Below are 26336 nucleotides of genomic sequence, written 5' to 3'. Positions count from 1 at the left end.
AGAGTACAGATCTGAGACCAAGGAGGAGGTTCTTGCTGGGCCCAGGCAAGGACTCGTCAGCTCTTTTTTTTTTTTTTTCTTTTCTAATTTTTAAAATTGGTAAAATACACGTAACATAAAATTGACCACCTTAACCATTTTTAGGTGTGCGGTTCAGTGGTAATAAGTGCATTCGTATTGTTGTGCTGCCATCGCCACCCTCCGTCTCCAAAACTCCTTTCCTCTTGCAAAACTGAAACTATGTCCCCATTAAATACTAACTCCCCAATCCTCCCTCCCCTCAGCCCCCTAGCGTCCACTCTTCTACTTTTTGTCTCTGTGAATCTTACTGCTCTAAGGACCTCATGTACGTGGAATCATATAGTATTTGTCCTTTTGTGACTGGCTCATTTCACTTAGCATGGTGTCCTCATGGTTCATCCTTGTTGTGGCATGTATGAAAATTTGCTTTCTTTTTAAGCCTGAATAGCATTCCGTTGTATGGGTGGACCACATTTCGTGTATGCATTCGTCCTTTGGTGGACACTTAGGTTGCTTCCACCTTTTGGTTATTATGAATAACCCTTCTGTGAATATGGATGTGCAAATATCACTTCGAGACCCTGCTTTCAATTCTTTTGGGTATATACCCAGACGTGGAGTTGCTGGATCATATGGTAATTCTGTGTTTAATTTTTTGAGAATTCACCATATTGTTTTCCACAGTGGTTGCACCATTTTACATTCCCACCAACAGTGCACAAGGGTTCTTCTTTAAATGTTGGATAGAATTTACCAGCGAAGCCATCACATCCAGAGCTTCCCTTTTTGGGAAGATTTTGATTGCTGATTCAATCTCCTTACTTGTTAGAGACCTATTCACATTTGTTATTTCCTTGTGATTCAGTCTTGGTAGGTTTTGTGTTTCTAAGAATTTGTCCATTCATCTAGATTATCCAAGTTGTTGGTGTACAGTAGTTCATAGTAGTCTCTTAAAATCGTTTTTTATTTCCGTGGAATCGGTAGTAATGTCCCCACTTTCATTTTGGATTTTAGTAATTTAAGTCTTTTCTCTTTTTTCTTAGATCATCTAGCTAAAGGTTTGTTAATTTTATTAATCTTTTCAAAGAACCAACTTTTGGTTTCATTGATTTTCTCTGTTATTTTTCTTTTTTTTAAAAAAATTAATTAATTAGTTAATTTATTTGGCTATGCCATGTCTTAGTTGTGGTATGCGAGATCTTCATTGCACCATGTGGGATCCTTTCAGTTGCAGCATGCGGGATCTAGTTCCCTGACAAGGGATCGAACCTGGACCCCCTGCATTGGGAGCGCAGAGTCCTAACCACTGGACCACGAGGAAAGTCCCTCTCTATTATTTTTGTATTCTTTGTTTTGTTTATTTCTGCTATAATCTTTATTATTTCTGCTTTATTATTAGATCTCTGTTTTCGTTTTTCAAGTTCTTTAAGCTACAAAGTTAGGCTGTTTATTTGAGATCTTATTTTTTAATGTAAGCATTTACAGCTATGAATTTCCCCCTTAATACTGCTTTTGATGCATCCTGTGAGTTTTGGTGTGTTGTGCTTTTGTTTTCATTCATCTCTAAGTCCTTTTTTTCTTTTTCTTTTTGCAGAGATTTAAAAAAATTTCTTTCAAATCCAGAGATAATTTGAGTAGCAAAGTATAACAGTTAATTTTTGACATATCATTTATCTTTGCAAAAACATTTCTTTTTCTTTTTGAATTTTATTTTATTTATTTTATACAGCAGGTTCTTACTAGCTATCTATTTTATATATATTAGTGTATATATGTCAATCCCAATATCCCAATTCATCCCACCACCACCACCACCCACCCTGTTTTCCCCACTTGGTGTCCATACGTTTGTTCTCTACATCTGTGTCTCAATTTCTGCCTTGCAAACCGGTTCATCTGTGCCATTTTTCTAGATTCCACATATATGCATTAATATGCAGTATTTGTTTTTCTCTCTCTGACTTACTTCACTCTGTATGACAGTCTCTAGGTCCATCCACGTCTCTACAAATGACCCAATTTCGTTCCTTTTTATGGCTGAGTAATATTCCATTGTATATACGTACCACACCTTCTTTATCCATTTGTCTGTCGATGGGCATTTAGGTTGCTTCCATGACCTGGCTATTGTAAATAGTGCTGCAATGAACATTGGAGTGCATATGTCTTTCTGAATAATGGTTTTCTCTGGGTATATGCCCAGTAGTGGGATTGCTGGTTCATATGGTAATTCTAGGTTTAGTTTTTTTAAGGAACCCCCATACTGTTCTCCATAGTGGCTGTATCAATTTACATTCCCACCAGCAGTGCAAGAGGGTTCCCTTTTCTCCACACCCTTTCCAGCATTTATTGTTTGTAGATTTTTTGATGATGACCATTCTGACCGGTGTGAGGTGATACCTCATTGTAGTTTCGATTTGCATTTCTCTGATGATTAATGATGTTGAGCATCCTTTCATGTGTTTGTTGGCAATCTGTATATCTTCTTTGGAGAAATGTTTATTTAGGTCTTCTGCCCATTTTTGGATTGGGTTGTTTCTTTTTTTGATATTGAGCTGCATTGGCTGTAAATTTTGGAGATTAATCCTTTGTCAGTTGCTTCATTTGCAAATATTTTCTCCCATTCTGAGGGTTGTCTTTTGGTCTTGTTTATGGTTTCCTTTGCTGTGCAAAAGCTTTTAAGTTTCATTAGGTCCCATTTGTTTATTTTTGTTTTTCCATTACTCTAGGAGGTGGGTCAAAAAGGATCTTGCTGTGATTTATGTCATAGCGTATTCTGCCTATGTTTTCCTCTAAGAGTTTTATAGTGTCTGGTCTTACAGCTAGGCCTTTAATCCGTTTTGAGTTTATTTTTGTGTATGGTGTTAGGGAGTGTTCTAAGTTCATTCTCTTACACGTAGCTGTCCAGATTTCCCAGAACCACTTATTGAAGAGGCTGTCTTTTCTCCATTGTATATTCTTGCCTCCTTTATCAAACATAAGGTGACCATAGGTGCATGGGTTTATCTCTGGGCTTTCTATCCTGTTCCATTGATCTATATTTCTGTTTTTGTGCTAGTACCATGTTGTCTTGATTACTGTAGCTTTGTAGTATAGTCTGAAGTCAGGGAGTCTGATTCATCCAGCACGGTTTTTTTCCCTCAAGATTGCTTTGGCTCTTCGGGGTCTTTTGCGTCTCCATACAAATTTTAAGATTTTTTGTTCTAGTTCTGTAAAAAATGCCATTGGTAATTTGATAGGGATTGCATTGAATCTGTAGATTGCTTTGGGTAGTATAGTCATTTTCACAAAATTGATTCCTCCAATCCAAGAACATGGTCTAGCTCTCCATCTGTTTGTGTCATCTTTGATTTCTTTCATCAGTGTCTGATAGTTTTCTGAGTACAGGTCTTTTACCTCCTTAGGTTTATTCCTACATATTTTATTCTTTTTGTTGCAATGGTGAATGAGATTGTTTCCTTAGTTTCTCTTTCTGATCTTTCATTGTTAGTGTATAGGAATGCAAGAGATTTCTGTGCATTAATTTTGTATCCTGCAACTTTACCAAATTCATTGATTAGCTCTAGTAGTTTTCTGGTGGCATCTTTAGGATTATCTATGTATAGTATCATGTCATCTGCAAACAGTGACAGTTTTACTTCTTCTTTTCCAATTTGGATTCCTTTTATTTCTTTTTCTTCTCTGATGGCCATGGCTAGGACTTCCAAAATTATGTTGAATAATAGTGGCGAGAGTGGAAATCCTTGTCTTGTTCCTGATTTTACAGGAAATGCTTTCAGTTTTTCACTATTGAGAATGATGTTTGCTGTGGGTTTGTCATATATGGCCTTTATTATGTTGAGGTAAGTTCCCTCTATGCCCACTTTCTGGAGAGTTTTTATCATAAATGGGTGTTGAATTTTGTCAAAAGCTTTTTCTGCATCTATTGAGATGATCATATGGTTTTTATTCTTCAGTCTGTTAATATGGTGTATCACATAGATTGATTTGCGTATATTGAGGAATCCTTGCATCCTTGGGATAAATCCCACTTGGTCATGGTGTATGATCCTTTTAATGTGTTGTTGGATTCTGTTTGCTAGTATTTTGTTGAGGATTTTTGCATCTATATTCATCAGTGATATTGGTCTGTAATTTTCTTTTTTTGTAGTCTCTTTGTCTGGTTTTGGTATCAGGGTGATGGTGGCCTCATAGAATGAGTTTGGAAGTGTTCCTTCCTCTGCAATATTTTGGAAGAGTTTGAGAAGAATGGGTGTTAGCTCTTCTCTAAATGTTTGATAGAATTCACCTGTGAAGCCATCTGGTCCTGGGCTTTTGTTTGTTGGAATATTTTTAATCCCAGTTTCAATTTCATTATGTGTGATTGGTCTGGTCATATTTTCTATTTCTTCCTGGTTCAATCTTGGAAGCTTATACCTTTCTAAGAATTTGTCCATTTTTTCCAGGTTGTCCATTTTATTGGCATAGAGTTGCTTATAGTAGTCTCTTAGGATGCTTTGTATTTCTGTGGTGTCCATTGTAACTTCTCCTTTTTCATTTCTAATATTATTGATTTGAGTCCTCTCCCTGTTTATCTTGATGAGTCTGGCTAAAGGTTTATCAATTTTGTTTATCTTCTCAAAGAACCAACTTTTAGTTTTATTGATCTTTGCTATTGTTTTCTTTGTTTCTATTTCATTTATTTCTGCTCTGATCTTTATGATTTCTTTCCTTCTACTGACTTTGGGGTTTTGTTTGTTGTTCTTCCTCTAGTTCCTTTAGGTGTAAGTTTAGCCTGTTTATTTGAGATTTTTTGTTTTTTCTTGAGGTAGGATTGTATTGCTATAAACTTCCCACTTAGAACTGCTTTTGCTGCATCCCATAGGTTTTGGATCATCGTGTTTTCATTGTCATTTGTCTCTAGGTATTTTTTGATTTCCTCTTTGATTTCTTCAGTGATCTCTTGGTTATTTAGTAACGTATTGTTTAGCCTCCATGTGTTTGTGGTTTTTTACATTTTTTCCCTGTAATTGATTTCTAATCTCATAGTGTTGTGGTCAGAAATGATGCTTGATATGATTTCAATTTTCTTAACTTTACCAAGGCTTGATTTGTGACCCAAGATGTGATCTGTCCTGGAGAATGTTCCGTGTGCACTTGAGAAGAAAATGTAATCTTCTGTATTTGGGTGGAATGTCCTATAAATATCAATTAAATCTATCTGGTCTACTGTGTCATTTAAAGCTTGTGTTTCCTTATTAATTTTCTGTCTGGATGAGCTGTCCATTGGTGTAAGTGCGGTGTTAAACTCCCCCACTATTATTGGGTTACTGTCGATTTCCTCTTTTATAGCTCTTAGCATTTGCCTTATGTATTGAGGTGCTCCTATATATTTATAATTGTTATATCTTCTTCTTGGATTGATCCCTTGATCATTATGTAGTGCCCTTCCTTGTCTCTTGTTACATTCTTTTTTTTTTTTTTTTTTTTGTGGTACGCGGGCCTCTCACTGTTGTGGCCTCTCCCGTTGCGGAGCACAGGCTCCGGACGCGCAGGCTCAGCGGCCATGGCTCACAGGCCCAGCCACTCCGCGGCACGTGGGATCTTCCCGGACCGGGGCACGAACCCGTGTCCCCTGCATCGGCAGGCGGACTCTCAACCACTGCACCACCAGGGAAGCCCCAACATTCTTTATTTTAAAGTCTGTTTTATCTGATATGAGTATTGCTGCTCCAGCTTTCTTTTGATTTCCATTTGTGTGGAATATCTTTTTCCATCCCCTCACTTTCGGTCTGTATGTGTCCCTAGGTCTGAAGTGGGTCTCTTGTAGACAGCATGTGTATGGGTCTTGTTTTTGTATTCATTCAGTGAACCTGTGTCTTTTGGTTGGAGCATTTAATCCATTCACGTTTAAGGTAATTATCGACATGTATGTTCCTATTTCCATTTTCTTAATTGTTATGGGTTTGTTTTTCTAGGTCCTTTTCTTCTCTTGTGTTTCCCACTTAGAGAAGTTCCTTTAGCATTTGTCGTAGAGCTGGTTTGGTGGTGCTGAGTGCTCTTATCTTTTGTTTGTCTGTAAAGCTTTTGATTTCTCTGTCAAACCTGAATGAGATCTTTGCCGGGTAGAGTAGTCTTGGTTGTAGTTTCTTCCCTTTCATCACTTTAAATATATCATGCCACTCCCTTCTGGCTTGTAGAGTTTCTGCTGAGAAATCAGCTGTTAACCTTATGGAGTTCCCTTGTATGTTATTTGTCATTTTTCCCTTGTTGCTTTTAATAATTTTCCTTTGTCCTTAATTTTTCTCAGTTTGATTACTATGTGTCTCGGCGTGTTTCTCCTTGGGTTTATCCTGCCTGGGACTCTCTGCACTTCCTGGACCTGGGTGGCTATTTCCTTTCCCGTGTTAGGGAAGTTTTTGACTATAATCTCTTCAAATATTTTCTCGGGTCCTTTGTCTGTCTCTTCTCCTTCTGGGACCCCTATAATGTGAATGTTGTCCCAGAGGTCTCTTAGGCTGTCTTCATTTCTTTTCATTCTTTTTTCTTTAGTCTGTTCCACAGCAGTGAATTCCACCATTCTGTCTTCCAGGTCACTTATCCGTTCTTCTGCCTCAGTTATTCTGCTATTGATCCCTTCTAGGGTAGTTTTCATTTCAGTTATTGTATTGTTCATCTCTGTTTGTTTGTTCTTTAATTTTTCTAGGTCTTTGTTAAACATTTCTTTCATCTTCTCGATCTTTGCCTCCATTCTTTTTCCGAGGTCCTGGATCATCTTCACTGTCATTGTTCTGAATTCTTTTTCTGGAAGGTTGACTATCTCCACTTCTTTTAGTTGTTTTTCTGGGGTTTTATCTTGTTCCTTCATCTGGGACATAATCCTCTGCCTTTTCATCTTGTCTATCTTTCTGTGATTGTGGTTTTCCTTCCACAGGCTGCAGGATTGTAGTCCTTCTTGTGTCTGCTGTCTGCCCTCTGGTGGTTGAAGCTATCTAAGAGGCTCGTGCAAGCTTCCTGATGGGAGGGACTGGTGATGGGTAGAGCCAGGTGTTGCTCTGGTGGGCAGAGCTCAGTAAAACTTTAATCCACTTGTCTGCTGATGGGTGGGGCTGTGTTCCCTCGCTGTTGGTTGTTTGGCCTGAGGCGACCCAGCACTGGAGCCTACAGGCTCTTTGGTGGGGCTGATGGAGGACCCCGGGAGGGCTCACACCAATGAGTACTTCCCATAACTTCTGCTGCCAGTGTCCTTGTCCCGCGGTGAGCCACAGCCGCCCACCCCCTCCTCTGCAGAAGACCCTTCAACACTAGCAGGTAGGTCTGGTTCAGTCTCCTATGGGGTCACTGCTCCTTCCCCCTGGGTCCTAATGCACACACTTTGTATGTGCCCTTCAAGAGTGGAGCCGCTGTTTCGCCCAGTCCTGTTGAAGTTCTGCAATCAAATCCTGCTAGCTTTCGAAGTCTGATTCTCTGGGAATTCCTGTTGCTGGACCCCAGGTTGGGAAGCCTGATGTGGTGCTCAGGACCTTCACTCCAGTGGGTGGGCTTCTGTGGTATAAGTGTTCTCCAGTTTGTGAGTCGTCCACCCAGCAGTTAGGGGATTTGATTTTATTGTGATTGCAGCCGTCCTACCGTCTCATTGCAGCCTCTCCTTTGTCTTAGGATGTGGGGTATCTTTTTTAGTGAGTTCCAGTGTCTTCCTGTCCATGATTGTTCAGCAGTTAGTTGTGATTCCAGTGCTCTAGCAAGAGGGAGTTCTAAGTACTTTTTAATTTCCTTTGTGATCTCTTCTTTGATCCTTTGCTGTTTAAGAATGTGTTAATTTCCACACATTTGTAAATTTTCCAGCTTTCCTTCTCTTGTTGATTTCTAACTTCATTCATCTTATTGTGGTCAGAGAGGGGACTTTGTATGCTCCCTCTCTTTTTAAGCCCACTGAGGCTTAGTTTGTAGCTTAATGTATGGGTCTGTCCTGGAAAATACCCCAAGTGCACTTCAGAAGAATGTGTGTTCCATTGTCGTTGTTGGGTAGAGTGTTCTGTGTATGTCCCCCCCTGTTCTGTTCCCCACAGAATGGCCCACTGTCAGGTGGATCCGCCAAGACATAGGGGTCATCTCACTTGGAGGGAGCCCTGAACAAGAGGCTCCAGCAGCTTTATGGACCATGGGGTGGGGTTGGGGGTGGACAGGGGAGAGAGTTAGGAGTGGGAAAGTACTCCAACTGGGGAGGGATGTCTTCAGTGTTTCCTTCTGACCATAAAGAGGCCTTGGCAGAGGTGTCTGAAGAAAACCTCTGCCCATGGTCCCTTATGCTAAAGAGACCTGGGAATGGAAATTCTGGGCCGGGAATGCAAACATGAAAAGAGCAGGGCCAGCCAGGGGCCCTGAGTCCTTGGCTGCAGCTCCCCTCAGAGACCCCAGTGCACACGCACCCCTCACCTCCCTACCCTACTCCCACCCCGTGAGACCTGCAGGCCTGTGGGCAGGCCTGAAAAATCACACATACGCCCTTAACAGGGAACTGGGCTCCGCAGGAGTGTATGGGACAAGGATGCCAGGCCAGGAAGTGTGGGTGTCCCCCACAGGCAGGCATTCCTTGGCTTGTGGCTGCATCACTCCAGTCTCTGCCTCCATCTTCGCCTGGCCTTCTTCTCTCTGTGTCTGAATTTCCCTCCTCTTCTAAGGACACCTGTCATTGGATTAGGGCCCAGTCTACTCCAGTGTGGCTTCATCTTAACTAGTGGCATCTGCAAAGACCCTATTTCCAAATAATGTCCCATTCACAGGTTACCAGGGGTTAGGGCTTGGACATGTCTTTCTGGGAGACACACAAGTATGCTCTAAGTGACCAGTCCCCTTGATTCAGTGTCTTTCTCCCCTAAACTGGGCAGAGCACACACTGCCAGAGTTTGCCTCTCTGAACCCATGTTGTGAATGGTCCTGTGATCACAGCTGTCGTGAGAGACACTCATGTTTCCGATTAGGGCGAGTCAGGGCCGAGGGATGACTTTCTCCTGTCACACGCTGTGGGGTGCCTTGAATGCTTATTTCCAAGCTGCCGGGGCAGTTGCGGGGGGCGCCACCCTGGGGCCCAAGGCCGTACGGCTGGACTCCTCTGTTCCCGCCTGGCCGCTTGCGGCACGGCCGTGGAGAAGAGCACACGCTTGTCCATCTTTCCACAGTGATCCATCAGGCGAGGACACACTCAGCGTGCAGGTCCCCGACTCCATCACCAGCTGGGTGGGTGAGGCAGTGGGTCTGTCTGCCGAGAGGGGCCTGGGCATTGCGGAGCCCACTCTGCTGAAGACCTTCAAGCCCTTCTTTGTCGACTTCACCCTGCCCCCCAACGTGGTCCGCGGGGAGCAGGCCAAGATCCCGCTCAGCATCTACAACTACATGGACACCTGCGTCGAGGTACCGAACCCGCCCTCCATACACGGCCTTTCCCATTATGGGGGAGAGGGGTGGCATCCCTAATGGCAGGAAGCAGAGGGAGGTGGGGTCCTCCTGGGGGGAGGGGTTGGAGGGGCACAGAACCTGGGATGTGGGGCAGGCAGGGCGGCATGGGGTCATCCTGGAGGGCCGTGGGGGACAGCATCTGAGATATTAGTGAGGCAGAGGCTGGATGAGTCAGCTTCTCCTTCACCAGCTGTCTACACCCGGGCAGGTTGGGGGTGGGAGTGTGTGCATGGCGGGGTTAGAGGGTGACGGATGTGGCGAAGTCGTTGACTCCTGACCCTGCAGGGGTGTGGGAGGGTGAGTATCATATGGAACGGCATGGAGTCAGGTGATCTCGGAGAGACACCAGCAAGCGGTCTTGAAGCAGGGTCTTAGTTCTCTGCCCAGGAATTGGACCTGGGTAGCCTGGATGAAAACCAGGAATCCTAGCCACTAGACCACCAGGGGCCAGAGGCTAGAAGCAAAGTTCTCCTGGCTCTTGCTCTGTTTGAAAAATGAATTTCTCAAAGAGGCAAAACCTGCATAAACAGGTGAAGTTTATGATGAGAGACACAGCACAGCAAGTGGGAGAACACACAGAGAGACTGTTGTTTATTTAAGACAGAAGCAAGGCAGAAGTACACACCCAGAAAGGAAGGGTGTGGGCATCCTCCCTAATGAGAAGGAGTGCAGTAGAGGGACGGTTAAATCATTTCTACAGGGCAGTTCTTCCCGGCCTTTGTTTACCTTTGGCCAGTCGTCAGCACCTTCTCTTCCCACATCTGACCTGCCCTAGGACCCGCTCCAACATGCTTGCGTATCTTTTTGCCAAGACGGATTCTAGCACAGAGGCCTGTGGGAGGTTTGGCATCACCTATTGTGGGGTGGCACCCCCTCCTTTTTGACCCCCTAGGAGCCTTTCTGCGCATGTGTAGTCAGGGAGGTCTCCTTGGTCTCAGGAACGGTCGTCTTATCTCTTTACTCCAGCAGAGCTCAGCTCCTGCCTTTAACTTTGGCCTTGGAGTGTCTAGGGAAAAAAAGCTCCAATTTTACTCCACTTGGCAAACACCAGCTGTCCAGCCCAGGGGCCCCTCTACCTCCTACCTCAAATCCCCCCTGAGAGACGTGAACCCCAAGAAATCTTTACTGGGAGGATAAAGGGCGACAGAGTCTGTCTTCTGTAGCTTCTTCAGGCTGGCAAGGGGCTGGTAGACCCGACCTAGGTGGGGTCACAGAGCTGTCGCCTTATCTCATCAAGGGGCCCCAGGGTGACTTCTCTTGTTATCTCTGTGTCCAAATTTCCTCTGAGAAGAGTCCCTGTTTTATTGGATTAGGGTCTACCCTAATGACCTCATTGGAACTTGATGACGTCTGCAGAGACCGTAGTTCCAAATGAGGTCACATTTATAGGTACGGCGTGGGGGGGGTTAGGATTTCAACATATCTTCCTGGGAGACACAATTCAACCGGTAACAGCTACCCCAAGGAGGTGGGCTTGGGGATTTCAGACCCTCATGAGGAGGAGGGATGGCAGGCAATGTGGAGGGAGCCGCGAGGACCAGGGTCAGGTGGGGGTAGGATAGGGAAGGGGTGTTTGGGGCCTGAGCACCAGTGCGGCTGCAGGAGGGCAGGGGCACCCTCCTCCCCTGCCTTTGTAATCCTTTTGCACCATTTCAGCCTGGATGTCAGCTGGGGGGTGGCAGGAAGAGAGAGGAGGTGGGCTCCCAGAGTTACGGGCAGCCCTCAGGAGTGGGAGCTGGGAGCCGAGGCTGCAAATGGAGGAGTGAGTGGGGTGCAGGGCCAGGGGTCTAGCTGGGAGCAAGCCTGCTTTCCACAGCTTGGCCTGGAGGTCAGGCTACAGGTCTCAGCCTCACCCCAGCCAGCCGGGGGGAGCCTGCTAACCTTGTCCTGGCCCTGCCCTTGTGTGTGCACCTGCCCCCCTCAAGGCTGCCGGCACATTCCCCACCAAGGGCAGAGATGGGAGGGGCAGCCCCAGGCCAAAGACACTGGAAACCAAGAGATTTTATCCACCCCCCGCCCAGATTTCTGGCTTTTCTTGAAAAACAAGGCCTTCTGGCCAGGGAGTGATTGGAATTTGCCACCTGAAGGGCAGCGAGGCTGCTGGGGGTGGAGGTCCTGAGTGGAGGTGGCGGATCCCCCGCGGCACAGCTGTAGTCCCAGCGCATACCTGTCTCAGCATCCCCCAGACGACCCTTTGGACTTCAGCTTGCTGTTTCCATTCACCAGCCCACTTTGTCTCAGTTTCCTTATCTGGGTGTGAGAGATCTACCCTCACCCCCTGCCCCCTCGGCTATGTCTGTGATCATTTCTGAGCCTGGCCCAGAGTGGAGACAGCAGTGTTCCGAGTCTCTGAGTCTCAGCTCAGAGGCTGACCTTGAGTTCCATGAAATCATTTACTCCCTTTTTCCTTCGCAAATTCTATACCTCTGCTGACTGATTACATCTACCCAAGAACGTGTTGTTCAGAATGCCGTATGCTGGCCCTGAGGCCAGTAAAGGACCCCTCCCATTGCCTTCTGCCTGGCACAGTCCGGGTTTGAGGCTGGTATTTGCATTTGACTCCCCGATGCTTATTTGAGCCACACGTAATGTACTGTCACACAGGAACTTCTGTCTTGGGTCTTTAATGAAAAGAAAATTCCAAGTGAAACAAAAAGGGGTCAGTGCAGGTCTGGAATAGAAATGAAACACCCAGAGGCCACCAGAAAGGAATTCCTGTGTGCAAGATGTGAGTGATTCGAATTCATTCACTCAAAAGCTATCGCCCGATACCTGATGCGTGCCAGGCTCTGTGGGAATCTGAAGACCCCAATGCTCAGGACGTGGGGTCTGCCTAAGCTCACCTGGAGCTCTGATGCCACTAACTCGGTGTTCTGGGGCACGCATCTCTGTGCCCAGTGCCGGGTGGATGATTTTAACTGTATCATTAGCAAGTGCCCACGTGGGCTGAGGAAGGAGGGGCTGTGATGGAATCATTCCCGCTTGGGAAGCTCAGAGAAGCATCATCGTATGTTCAAGGTCCCCCAGGGAGTGAGGGGCAGACCTGTGTTAGAATTAGGTGTCGGGAATTGCCCAGCCGTCGAGTGGTTAGGATTCTGCGCTTCCACTGCAGGGGGCAGAGGTTTCATTCCTGGTTGGGGAGCTAAGATCCCGCAAGCCGTGCCACACAGTGCGGCCAGAAAAAAAAAAAAAAAAGAATTAAGTGTCTACAGGAAGCCAGGGAGGCCCTGAGGAGGGGGTGGCTTCTCTGAACGCCGAAGTCTTTGGGCGATGCTTAAGCTGGGCACCAGCCCTGGAAGGGCATTCCTGGAAGAGGGAATAGTATATGCAAGGGACAGGCAGGAGGCAGCTTGGCCTGTCCCAGAAACTGACCGTGACACAATCTGGCTGGGCTTTAGGGTCTGGTTGGAAAAGCAGGAGAGAAGGGGGACGCTTGTGCAGTAATCTGAGTGAGAGCCACTGAGTGAGAACCACGCAGTGGCCACGCGGTGGCCTGGAGGGGGCCAAGGAGGACATGTGAGGGGCTCAGGGCAGTCAGCTGGGATAAAGGTGCCCCCAAACCCAGAACCTTTATCATTCATGCTTTTTATGTAGTTTATGCCTAGGAGGAATAGGACCCTAGTTTCAGAAAGCCAGAATAAATGTAGGGTGGTCCCTAATCACAGGGTGGCCCCCAAGGGAGGCTCCCTCCTGAACTGCAGGCAGGCCCCCCAGGTGCCCATTTCAGCTCCTAGCAAGCACTGGTGGTTGGCTTGTCAGCGGGAAGAAGGAAGCCCTGCCGGGCAGCAGGTGTGTCCAGGGATCACCACACATCAATTTCAGGAACCGCTCTCCCCGCCCCCCGGCCCCCCACCTCCATGTGCTCTTCCTGAGGTTCCAGGAAAACAGGCACATCCAGACCCCTCAGCCTGGACAATGGGTTCCATCCAGCACCTGGAAAATGTATCTCACCGATGCTTGACGCTTGAATTTCTTCTTTCCTCCCTGGAAGAACTTTCTAGAAGAATGCTGTCTCGAGGGGAATGGGGGAGTCCCCAAAGCACCCTGCACCAACCGTTCTCATTCAGGTGCTACTGGGCCTGCCCTTGGGCAGGATTCAGACACTGTCACACTTGCCACTGTAAAGCTTCCTTGTGCACACCTGCGTGTGTGTGTGACTGAGGCACGTCGAGCCTCTGAGGCCCAGGGGTCGCTCTTGTCTGTTCAGATCTGTTTCTTGAGCTCCTAGCAGGGCTCCTGAACCCACCAGGTGCTGCATATGTGCTGGTTGGACAAATGCATGGGGAGCAAAGAGCCTGTTGTAGATGGAGGGTTATAAACACACACACACGTACACAACATGCACACGGAGACATGGTGTGCACGAGCACACGTGTAGAGAGCCATGCTTGCACATGTGTGCAGACACTTGCCTTCACTCGCGTGCACTCACACATCGTGTAATGCTACGCCTACACACATAGGTGTGCACACAGAGACGCATGCATGCACAGCACACACATGACACACACGTGTGCACACCAAACTCTATTATGACTCGGTGGACCTCAGTGGTTGGAGAAAGGGTCAGATGAAGTTCCCTGCGGGGCCTGCATGTGGTGTGGCCCCTCTTTCCCATGCTTGGCCAGAGAGACAGCCCTTGAATTGACCTTGGTCCCAAGGGAGAGCTGGACCAGTGAGCGTTCAGGGGGCTGAGGGAAGGAGGGGGCTCCCAGCAGGACAATGGTAAGTAGTTTGTTCTGATTAGAAATGGAAAGAGAGCCTCCCAAAGAGAGCGTGGCTTTGGGGGAAAGGCTGCCAGGGTGGACGGAGTGCAGTGGGCAGTGGGGTGTGCTGGGAGGGCACACGGATTCCGGGCACCATGGTTCTTGCCACACTCTCCAGGTCTACGTGAAGATCTCAGTTCCCAAGGGCATCCAATTTGTCGGACATCCTGGCAAACGCCATCTGACCAAGAAGACGTGTGTGGTCCCCGGGGAGATGGAACCCTCCTGGGTGGTTCTGTCCTTTGGCGACCTGGGCCTCAGCAACATCACAGGTGAGGGTCATGTGCTTCTTTGGGCAACTCCACTCTCCAGGCCGCCAAGGGGTTCAGGTGCAGAGTCCAGGCACGGGTGAAGGGTCAGCGGGGCAGAAGGTGAGATCAAGGGGCAAGACAGCTGCTGGGGATGCAGGCCAGAGGGAATGATCAGGAGGTAGGGGGCCTCACCTGGGGGAAGCCAGTCTCTTAAGATGCCAAACCGAGGTAGCACACACATGCACGCACACTTGCACACATGCGTACATATGCGTGCACACACATCCAGCCTACACCGTGCACACACGCGCATATGCACATACACACACGTATGTGTGCATGCACACCTGGGAAGCCTGGGACAAGGGTGGGGTATAGAACAGCGCCGGATAGGGACCTGTTCTGAGAGCCAGCACCGAGTACTCAAATCTCCGCAGCCAAAGCCCTGGCTTACAGAGAAACGAGCTGCTGCCGGGATGGGAAGTCGATCAGAACCCCGGAGGAGAATTACGCTGACAGGAGGGTCCCCATTGGGAGGGATCACATCCGGCGCGGTGTGATGGTTGAGGTAAGCCTATGTCCTCACTCGAGGCACTTGGCCTGATTACCTCAACAGTGAGGTTGGGGCCGGAGAGTGTGGTCCCTTCCCAAGCCAGGGCCAGGGCAGCCCCCATGAGTCCTGCTTTGGGGCTTGGGGCAGGTGACGGGGCTGCCTTGCTGGAGGACTGCGGCATCCATCTCCTCTCCAAGGAGCAGAGCAGGCTTTGGTGAAGTGATTTGGGACTCACATGGGCTGCAGGGAAGTGTCCTCCTGACCCCCGGCTTGATCACCCTGGAGGGTGGTGTGCCTCTGTCTCCTGGCTGTCCGTTTGTCAACAGGCAATTGTAGGGACTGTGACCCATCATTCAGAGGGTTGTCCTTGGAATGGCCGTGTGGGAAGGACACGGAGCCTCCAGCAGGGGCGCCCAGACCACCGCGCCCACCCCCACCCCCCTGCCCTCCACCCCCACCTCCGCCCCCCGACCCATCCCCGAGCTGTGAATCTGGGATCTGCCACTTACGCATGGGGCTCAGCGAGTGTCTTGTTATTCCGACTCTGCTCTGTAAGACTGGGATGCTCACACTCACCCCATAGCATGGGGAAGGTTGGAGAATGCACACGGCGCTTCACAGTGCTGGGCTTGTAGCAGCAGCAATGCCCCATCTTTTTTGGGCTGCTCAGATGTATCAGAGCCCAGAGCCGTGGAGAGACTCCTGTTTAGTGCTGCATGGAGAGCACACAGCAGCCCCACTGAATCTCCTCACAGTGGCCCCGAGTCTCTGCCCCTCCCCAGTAGCCCAGCTGCAAACAGCTGCCCTCCCTCCCGGCTGCAGTCCTGGCGGAGCTGAGCACAAATGGTTCCCATCAGCGCCTGGAGTCACACACGCGCTGGGCGGAACTCCTGGAGGTGGATGGGTTACTGCTGCCGCTTTGTTGACACGACGTGATGGAGTCCTCCGAGTGTGTCATCAGATGAGGCACGCGATCTCTGTGAGCCAGCAGGATAGGATGGCCTCAACAGGAAATGCAGAGACCCCTGGTGACCCTTTGCACAGCCTGAGCACGCTCCCTGGACCACAGCCTGCCCTACCTCAGTCCAAGGAGGCAGCGAGTCCCCCAGTGCGGCCAGCCTGATCTGGAGGCCTGGAGCTCTTGTCTTCTTCCTCTGCAGGAGGAATTTCTAGATGCACAGAGAAGGATTCTCTTATCCTCAAGCCTTTCCTCCCTTTCATGCTGTTCAGCAGTGTCCTATGTCTGCAGCATCCACTGGTCCAGCTCTGTACAGACAGCACTGGAGGACAGGAGGTATGAGTTAGGCATCGGAAGACTTGAAATGTCAATGCAAAAAAATGAAGCATGAATTAGAAAAATGGATTTATGAAATAGGAGGCACTGGGTGCACGGCTTCTCCCATCTCATCCCACCACAGAGCTCTGAGCGCATGGGTCGCTCGCTCCATCAGTTATACGATGGACCCTCCCAAGACACCACGTGCCACCTGCCGGGCAGGAGTCTGAATACAACAGGAAGGCCATTCCTGAGAGACACGTGGTGGGGAAGCAGGTGATGGCCGAGCTGTCGTGGGTGTGTATCAGGAGGAGGGGCGGCGAACGCCATCCCTCCTGGGTCCCCAGCTGGCCCAGGGGATTGTGACCTTTTGCATTTCTGCTGGAAGGCTGAGAGCCTTCCATCACCCCACCGTGTCTCAGTGGAGTTCACAGAATCAAAGAGGAGGCCGACATAATTCAGACCCATGAGGGGAGCCTGGCGGGCATCACGGGAGTGAGAGGAAGTCTGCCTTCTTGGCTTGGGGTGGGCTCTGGAGTGAGAGCCCTGGATTCAAACATGAAACTGCTGGACAGTTAAATGAGAGTGTGTGGAAGACATCTCTTGATGCCTGGCCTGAGTGCTAAAGAAAAGTGGTCTGTGGTCATCCAGGCATTTATAATGGTCAACTGGGGGAACCTGGACATAAACCAGGGACGCTCTTTCTGTTTTAGGATATGTCCATCAGCTGATGAATGGATAAATGTGGTGCGAGGGGATCCGGTTACCCAATACCATGGAATATTACTCAGTCATAAAAAGGAATGACGCGCTGATTCATGCAACAGCGTAGATAAACCTTGAAAACGTTATGCTGAGTGAAGGAAGCCAGACACACAAGGCCACATAGCGTATGATCCTGTTTATATGAAATGTCCGGAATAGATCAATCCATAGAACAGAGAAGAGTGAAGCCCCGATCTGTGCTACAACGTTGTAGAAAAGTCTTGCCAGAGGTAATCATGACATCATGCAGTGACCATGTTTTGGAACCTGGTCAGGAGCTGCCTTGAGCACAGAGGCGAAGGAGATTGGAACCCAGGATCAGCTAAAAGCCAGGGCAGCGTGGAGGAGAGAGGCTGGCACCAGGGTCCCCTCGGAGTTGAGCCAGAAAAGAAGACAGGGTGGCGTGGCCACGAGCGGCCCCACGGGCTGCTTCAGAGGCTATGCTGGGGGTGGGGGTGTGTCCAGGAGGCCCTGGATGGTCAGCTGGAGCCAGAGAAATGCTCAGCAGCAGCAGAAGGGCTCAGATTCTGTCTCTGGGTTTGCTTGTTCTGGACATTTCAGATAAATGGAACCATACACTCTGTGGCCTTTCCTGTCTGGCTTCTTTCACTCAGCATGATGTTTTTGAGGTCCATTTACATTGTAGCACGTGTCAGTGCTTCATCCCTTTTCACAGTTGTATAATGTTCCGTTGTATGCATGGGCCACATTTTGTTTATCCATTCATCCACTGATAGACACCTGAGTCAGGAATCATTTTTATGATTGTATAGCTATCATGGGCTTACAATGGCCAGGCCCTGTCCAGTGACTCAGCCCCTTTTCCAACAAGGGGCTGAGCTGATAGACCGGTGAGGGGGTTGCTGAAGTCCAAGCAAAATCTCGGGGGCTCACCCTGGAGCCTGTGGCTGAGCAGATGGCCTGTGGGCTCCACGTCACGCCTTCTGGGCGTGAGATGACAATCCGGCTGCTGGACAGCTCAGCATCAACCACGGGTTTTGCTAAAGGTTTGCTAGCGAGGTGTGCAGTGTGGGTGTCAGGTTGTGGCTTGCGTGGGTGAGGCAGGACCCCGGTGCAGGCCCCTGGGCGTGGCCCCGGGATGATAGCAGGAAGTGGACATGATCCAGACAGGTGCCTCCCGGACTCATCAGTACAGACCCAGGATGGATGACGCCCATCTTTGCCAGCTTCAACAGAGGACTGGGGGCGGGGGTTGGGGGAAGAGGGGGATGAGAAACGCTAACAAGAGCTGACTGTTGAGTAGCACTGAAAAGATGCCAGGCTCTGTCTGAAATACACCTAACCCTCACGTCGCGGTGAGGTCGGCGCCTTCATCACCCCCATCTTAGAGATGACAAATAGAGGTCCAGAGAGGTTAAGTGAGTGGCCCTCGGTCACCCAGCAAGGAGTGGGTGTATTAGTCAGGGTGCTGCGGATAAACAGAGCCAATAGCACATTTACGTTTCTCTAGGAAGAGATTTATTATTAGCAATTGGCTTACACGATCATGGAGGCTGAGAAGTCCCCGTGGAGGCTGAGAAGTCTGCCATCTGTGAGTCTGAAGGTCAGAAGCATCGAGGGCAGAGAAGATTGATGCCCCAACTCAAGCAGTCTGGCAGAGAGAGAATTCATCCTTCCTCTGCCTGTTGTTGTATTTGGGCCCTCAGTGGAGTGTTTGGGGGCCACCACGTTGGGGAGGGCCATCTACATCACTGCCCACCAATTCAAATGCTGACTCCTTTAAGACAAGTCCTCACAGGTATGCCCAGAAGTAACATTTGGCCAGATGTTTAGGCATGCCCTGGCTTACACAAGTTGGCAGATAAAATGATCCTCACAGTAGGGGGAGCTGGGACCCCAGGAGGCTGCCTGGCTGCAGTGGCCAAGCATTAACCGTCTGAGGTCTGACCTCAGGTGGCCCCAGCTCACCGATTTGCTGATGGCGCTAAAAGAGATCTGGAAAAGCGAGAGCCCCACAGGGGCCGTTCCGGTCAGACGAAAGCCCACAAGGTGTATCGAGTTAAATTCCCAGTGCTCCCTTTTAAGAGAACAAGCCAGGACTTCCCTGGCAGTACAGTGGTTAAGACTCCACGCTTCCGGTGCAGGGGGCACAGGTTCGATCCCTGGTCAGGGGAAGTTCCTCATGCCGCGCGGTGTGGCCAAAAATAGGTAAATTTTAAAAATAAATAAATAAGAGAACAAGCCAGCTGCCTTCTATTATTTGGGGGACGTTGTGGAAGGGGTGGAAGCAGGAGCATGATGGACAGGAGACAAGGGATGCATAGGACAGTGGGACAGAGACCCCGTCCTTGACAGACCTGTGTGCCCCCTTCTCAGTGCTCTTGGACATTGGATGGGGCCTCAGATCCTGGCAGCCTTCGAGTCATAGTGTTCTCTGCCCACAGGGAGCAGCTGGGCTTGGAGCTGGGCCAAAGGGGTGGCTGGGAGGGTAGGATGGGGGTGTGAGAAGCATGATAAGTCTAGGAGCGGTTGGTGAGTTTGTTTGACTAGAGCCCAGAGAAGGGGAAGTGAGCCTCAGTTTCCCTATCTGGGCATGGGAGGTAGGTGACCTGGTCCATCTCTGTGCACCTGTGGTCGTGGTATCACCCTGCGGGATCCACACTCAGAGCTGCTGCCATGGGAGGGCGGCTTCGCCCTTGCACTGGCTGCCACCCCCCATTTCTCAGTTCTCCCCGTTTCTCTGTTTCAGCCTGAAGGAGCCCCCCGGTCATACACCTACAGCGCTTTCTTCTGTCCCAATGGTGAGTTCCCGTGCCCACCCTGCCAAGGACTTTGGCCCTTACCCCTGCACTTCCGCAGCTTTCCTGCTGCTGAGTGGACACCCACCATCCCTGGGAGCTGGGGACACAGCAGCAAAGCACTGATATGTCCCAGTTGGGGGCACCTGTAAGCCAGAGTGAGGACTGGGCATCTGCCACGCAGGAAGTGAGCACATACGATGGTAGACTGCAGGCACCAATGAGAAGAGACTGCCGTCAGGGGTAGGGCTGTCCTTGGGCCCTGGGCTCCTCACCCAGGGTCTGGGGAAAGGAGGTCTTAGAGTCACATCATGGGAAAGCTGTGGGAATGAGGGTGACCCAGAACCCAGGGATAGCAAAGGAGGATGCGGGAAATTAAGGTGGGTTCCAGAAAGTGTGAGATCTGGGGTCCATCTTGATCCCCTGAAATTGACATTATACCTGCCCATGACCTGTGAACAGGAAATGGGCACAGAGTGCCCAGTGGGTGGAGTGGCCAAAGGCCTGTCCACACCTCTGCCTTGTGGGGTCAGGGCAGTGCTGGGAGGAACATGAGTCTGAGCTGCCTATGGGAGGGTCTGCCCCTTCCCCATCCAGTCCCTCCCCAAAGAGCCCTCCAGCTTGGAGGTTGGGCTGGGCCTGGCACTGGGCACTCACCTGGCAGGTTTTGCCAAGAGGCACAGCAGAGGATCTGAAGTGGAGTCCCCTGGTGATGCCTACCTTCTAGGTGTACCACCTCCTTGTTCCCAAAGCATTCAGCACAACAGGTCCCCTGACCCACAGCACACTCTGGACACAGGCTTCCTTTAACATCCCCCCCTCCCTTTTTTCAGTAAGTAGCAATACATCACATATGTGCTCAAATGAGTTTTGACAATGGTGCACAAGCAATTCAATGGAGGATGGAGAACCTTCTCAACAAATGATGCTAGAGCAATTGGACATCCATTGGCAAAAACATGAAATTCGACTGAAAGATCATACCTTATATAAGAATGAACTCAAAACGGAGCACGAACTTACATGTAAAACTGTACAACTTCTAGAAAAAAAAACATGGGAGGAATCTTTGGGATCTAGGGCTAGGTAAAGAATTCTTAGACATATTACCAAAAGAATGAATGACAAAAGGAAACATTGATAAATGGACCTCATCAAAATGAAAAACGTTTGCTCTGTGAAAGATGCTGTTAATGCGGGGAAATTCAAGTTACTGACTGGAAGAAAATATTTCCAAACCCAGAACTGACAAAGGACTAGGATCTAGAATATATAAAGAGCTCTCAAAATTTAACAGTAAATAAAACAAACAATCCAATTAGAAAATGGGCAAAAGAAATAAACAGTTCACCGAAGAAGACGTACAGATGGCAAATAAACACATGAAAAGGTGCTCAACGTTGTTAACCATTACAGAAATGCACATTGAAATGCAGTGAGTTATCAGTACACACCTACCAGAATGACTAAATAAAAAGTAGAGATAGCACCAAAAGATGGCCAGGATGTGGAGACACTGGATCTCTCACACATTGTAAAGTGGTACAGTCACTGCTGGTGGTTTCTTAAAACAGTTTGATAGTTTCTTAAAAGACAGCATGCCATCAGCATACCCACCAGTAACTACACTCTTAGGCATTTATCCCAGAGAAATGAAGACTTATGTTCACACAAAAACCTGTATACAACTGTTCATATCAGCTTTATCTGCAATAGCCTCAAACTGAAAACAGTCTAGATGTCCTTCAGTGGGTGAATGGTTAAAAAGTTGTGGTCCATCCATATCTTAGAATACTATCCAGAGTAAAAAGGAAGAAACTATTGATAACATGCAGCAACTTGGATGAAGTGGATTGAGTAAAAAAAAAATCCTAAAAGGGTACATAAAAGATTCTGTTTATATGACATTTTCGAAATGACAAAATTTTAGAGATGGTTGTTAGGGCAAGGAGAAAGGGTGTGGGACTGATGATAAAATGGCAACATTTATTTTTCTCCCATAAAATAAAATTGGAGAAATCTGAATGAGGATTGTAACAGTGCCAATATCCCGTTAGTGATACTATACTAGAATTTTGTGAGATGTTACCATTGGGGAAACTGGGTCAAGAGTACACAGATTTCTCTGTGTTATTTCTTAGAGTCACATATAAATCTATAATTATCCCAGTAAAATTTAAATTAAAAACGTTTTAAAAAGCAATGCATGTGTACAAATACCATATGATTCCACTTATATGAGCTCCCTAGAGTAGTCAAAACTATAGGGTCAGAAAGTAGAGTGGTGGTTGCCAGGGGCTGGGGGGAGGGGAAAATGGGGGTTTATTGTTTAATGAGTATAGAGCTTCAGTTTTACAAGATGAAAAGAGTTCTTGAGGTGGGTGGTGGTGATGTTTGCACAATGTGAATGTATTTAATGCCACTGAACTGTACACTTAAAGATGGTTAAGATGGCAAATTTTACATTGTGTGTATTTTACCATAAGTTTAAAAATTGGGAAAGGAAAAAGCAATACCTGTGTATTAGAGAAAATTTAGAAAGAGAGAAAGATAGAAACTATCTCCTCTGGTTCATACCCAAAGATGACTTCTTTTGACATTTTGTTATATTCACTTTCATAGGATTGATTATTGTTTGTTTTAGCATAGTTGTGACTCATGAGCTATGTAATTTTATATCTTGCCTTTCTCACTTAACACATCCTGAGAACTTTTCCTCGTTATTGTAAAGTCGTTATAAACAGCATTTCAAAACAGCTTCAGTATGCTCCATCAAAGGACTGCTCCAAAATTTGATCATTATGGAACATTTTGAAACATTATTGGACATTTATATATTGTTTGTACTTCTTATATCATAATCAACACTAGGCCAAATGTATTTGTATTCAAAGTAAGGTCAGTAACATTTTAACATGTTTATTGAGGTATAACTGACATACAATAAATTAGACATATTTTAAGGGTAGTTTGATAAATGTTGACATGTGTGTACATCTGTGAAGCCATCACCACAATTAAGATAATGAAGATTTCCATTAACCCTAAAGTCACATCCCTTTGAACTCTCTCACCCTGTCCACTCTTGCCACTAGGGAACCACTGATCTGCTTCCTTTCTCTATAGATTACTTTGCACCTTCTAGAATTTTACATAAATGGGATCATACGGAATGTCCTCTTTTTGTCTGGCCTCTTTCACTCAGCATAATAATTTTGAGATTCAACCATACTGTGTGTGTCAATAATTCAGTCATTTTAAGGCTGAGTAGGAGTCCATTGCATGGATGTGTCACACTTTGTTTATCCATTCACTTTTTGAATGTTATTTTTTCAAGTTATTTCCCGTTTGGGGCTATTTCATATAAAGCTGCTATGAACATTCATGCACAAGTCTTTGTATGGGTGATGTGTTTTCTTTCTCTTGAGTCAATGTCTAGGAATGGAATAGCTAACTCATGTAGTAGGTATGTGTTTAACTTTTTAAGAAACTGTCAGTTGTTTCCCAAAGTGGTAGTACTATTTTGCATTCCCACCAGCACTGGATAAGCCAGTTCTGCCCCATTCTTATCAACACTTAGTATTGTCTGTTTAATTTTAGCCATTCTAATAGGTGTCTAGTGGTATGTCATTGTGGTTTTAATTTGCATTTCCATCATGACTAATGACGTTAAGCGTCTTTTCATATGCTTATCTGCTATTAGTCTATCTTTTTTTGTGAAGTGTCTTTTAACCTTTTTAAAATTGAGTTGTTGGGAGTTCCCAGGTGGTACGGTGGTTGGGATTCAGTGCTTTTACTGCCGTAGTCTGGGTTCAATCCCTGGTTGGGGAACTAAGGTCTAATAAGCCGCATGGTGCAGCCAAAGTGAAATAAAATAAAATAAAATTGAGTTGTTTATTTATAATGAGTTTTGAGAGATTTAAAAAATGTGTTCTGGATACAAGTCTTTTATCAGATAAATGCTTTGCAAAGGTATTTCTCCCAGTCTGTGGCTTGTCTTTTCATTCTCTTAACAGTGTCTTTTTTTTTTTTTTTACCGACACACCCTTTTTTTTTTTTAACATCTTTATTGGAATATAATTGCTTTACAATGGTGTGTTAGTTTCTGCTTTATAACAAAGTGAATCAGTTATACATATACATATGTTCCCATATCTCTTCCCTCTTGCGTCTCCCTCCTTCCCACCCTCCCCATCCCACCCTTCTAGGTGGTCACAAAGCACCGAGCTGATCTCCCTGTGCTATGCGGCTACTTCCCACTAGCTATCTATTTTATGTTTGGTAGTGTATATATGTCCACGCCACTCTCTCACTTTGTCCCAGCTTACCCTTCCCCCTCCCCATATCCTCAAGTCCATTCTCTAGTAGGTCTGTGTCTTTATTCCCATCTTACCCCTAGGTTTTCATGACCATTTTTTTTCTTAGATTCCATATATATGTGTTAGCATACGATATTTGTTTTTCTCTTTCTAACTTATTTCACTCTGTATGACAGACTCTAGGTCCATCCACCTCACTACAAATAACTCAATTTCGTTTCTTTTTATGGCTGAGTAATATTCCATTGTATATATGTGCCACATCTTCTTTATCCATTCATCCGATAATGGACTCTTAGAAAGCCCAGAGATAAACCCACGCACATATGGTCACCTTATCTTTGATAAAGGAGGCAGGAATGTACAGTGGAGAAAGGACAGCCTCTTCAATAAGTGGTGCTGGGAAAACTGGACAGGTACATGTAAAAGTATAAGATTAGAACACTCCCTAACACCATACAAAAAAATAAGCTCAAAATGGATTAAAGACCTAAATGTAAGGCCAGAAACTATCAAACTCTTAGAGGAAAACATAGGCAGAACACTCTATGACATAAATCACAGCAAGATCCTTTTTGACCCCCCTCCTAGAGAAATGGAAATAAAAACAAAAATAAACAAATGGGACCTAATGAAACTTAAAAGCTTTTTCACAGCAAAGGAAACCATAAACAAGACCAAAAGACAACCCTCAGAATGGGAGAAAATATTTGCAAATGAAGCAACTGACAAAGGATTAATCTCCAAAATTTACCAGCAGCTCATGCAGCTCAATAACAAAAAAACAAACAGCCCAATCCAAAAATGGGCAGAAGACCTAAATAGACATTTCTCCAAAGAAGATATACAGATTGCCAAGAAACACATGAAAGAATGCTCAACATCACTAATCATTAGAGAAATGCAAATCAAAACTACAATGAGATATCATCCCACACAGGTCAGAATGGCCATCATCAAAAAATCTAGAAACAATAAATGCTGGAGAGGGTGTGGAGAAAAGGGAACACTCTTGCACTGCTGGTGGGAATGTGAATTGGTTCAGCCACTATGGAGAACAGTATGGAAGTTCCTTAAAAAACTACAAATAGAACTACCATATGACCCAGCAATCCCACTACTGGGCATATACCCTGAGAAAACCATAATTCAAAAAGAGTCATGTACCAAAATGTTCATTGCAGCTCTATTTACAATAGCCAGGAGATGGAAGCAACCTAAGTGTCCATCATCGGATGAATGGATAAAGAAGATGTGGCACATATACACAATGGAATATTACTCAGCCATAAAAAGAAATGAAATTGAGCTATTTGTAATGAGGTGGATAGACCTAGAGTCTGTCATACAGAGTGAAGTAAGTCAGAAAGAAAAAGACAAATACCGTATGCTAACACATATATATGGAATTTAAGGAAAAAAATGTCTTGAAGAACCTAGGGGTAAGACAGGAATAAAGACGCAGATCTACTGGAGAACAGACTTGAGGTTATGGGGAGGGGGAAGGGTGAGCTGTGACAGGGCGAGAGAGAGTCATGGACATATACACACTAACAAACGTAGTAAGGTAGATAGCTAGTGGGAAGCAGCCGCATGGCACAGGGATATTGGCTCGGTGCTTTGTGACAGCCTGGAGGGGTGGGATAGGGAGGGTGGGAAGGAGAGAGACGCAAGAGGGAAGACATATGGGAACATATGTATATGTATAACTGATTCACTTTGTTATAAAGCAGAAACTAACACACCATTGTAAAGCAATTATACCCCAATAAAGATGTTAAAAAAAAAATCTAGAAACAATAAGTGCTGGAGAGGGTGTGGAGAAAAGGGAATACTCTTGCACTGCTGGTGGGAATGTAAATTGAAACAGCCACTATGGAGAACAGTATGGAGGTTCCTTAAAAAACTACAAATAGAACTACCATACAACCCAGCAATCCCACTACTGGGCATATACCCTGAGAAAACCATAATTCAAAAAGAATCATGTACCAAAATGTTCATTGCAGTTCTATTTTTAATAGCCAGGAGATGGAAGCAACCTAAGTGTCCATCATTGGATGAATAGTGTCTTTTAAAGAACAGAAGGTTTTCATTTTAATGAAGCCCAGCTTATCACTTTTTCCTTTTATGGATTATTTTTTGTTGTTTTATCTAAGAAATCTTTGCCCAACCCTACATTTTCTTCTCA

At 46.6% G+C, this 26336-nt stretch overlaps 1 protein-coding gene across 16 annotated transcripts in view; it reads left to right on the top strand.

Annotated features, from left to right (window-relative positions):
* The window catches only part of CPAMD8 (C3 and PZP like alpha-2-macroglobulin domain containing 8), a 99528-nt gene that overhangs the window by 42892 nt on the left and 30300 nt on the right, over positions 1–26336 (top strand). For 15 of the 16 annotated variants that reach the window (XR_012331041.1, XR_012331040.1, XR_012331042.1 and 12 more), the window contains 4 exons: positions 9180–9411; positions 14341–14494; positions 14911–15041; positions 19778–19829. Coding sequence is in view for 11 of the 16 variants with exons in the window: in XM_073803011.1 (XP_073659112.1) it covers positions 9180–9411; positions 14341–14494; positions 14911–15041; positions 19778–19829 (569 nt within the window). In the remaining 5 variants the exon portion in view is untranslated. The remainder of the gene's footprint in view (positions 1–9179; positions 9412–14340; positions 14495–14910; positions 15042–19777; positions 19830–26336) is intronic. The other variant, XM_073803016.1, reaches the window with a different exon arrangement.

This window comes from Tursiops truncatus, chromosome 3 (assembly GCF_011762595.2).
Source record: "Tursiops truncatus isolate mTurTru1 chromosome 3, mTurTru1.mat.Y, whole genome shotgun sequence".
Lineage (NCBI taxonomy): Eukaryota > Metazoa > Chordata > Mammalia > Artiodactyla > Delphinidae > Tursiops > Tursiops truncatus.
The sequence above is the reverse complement of the archived record's forward strand: the minus strand, read 5'-3'. Positions and strand labels throughout refer to the sequence as shown.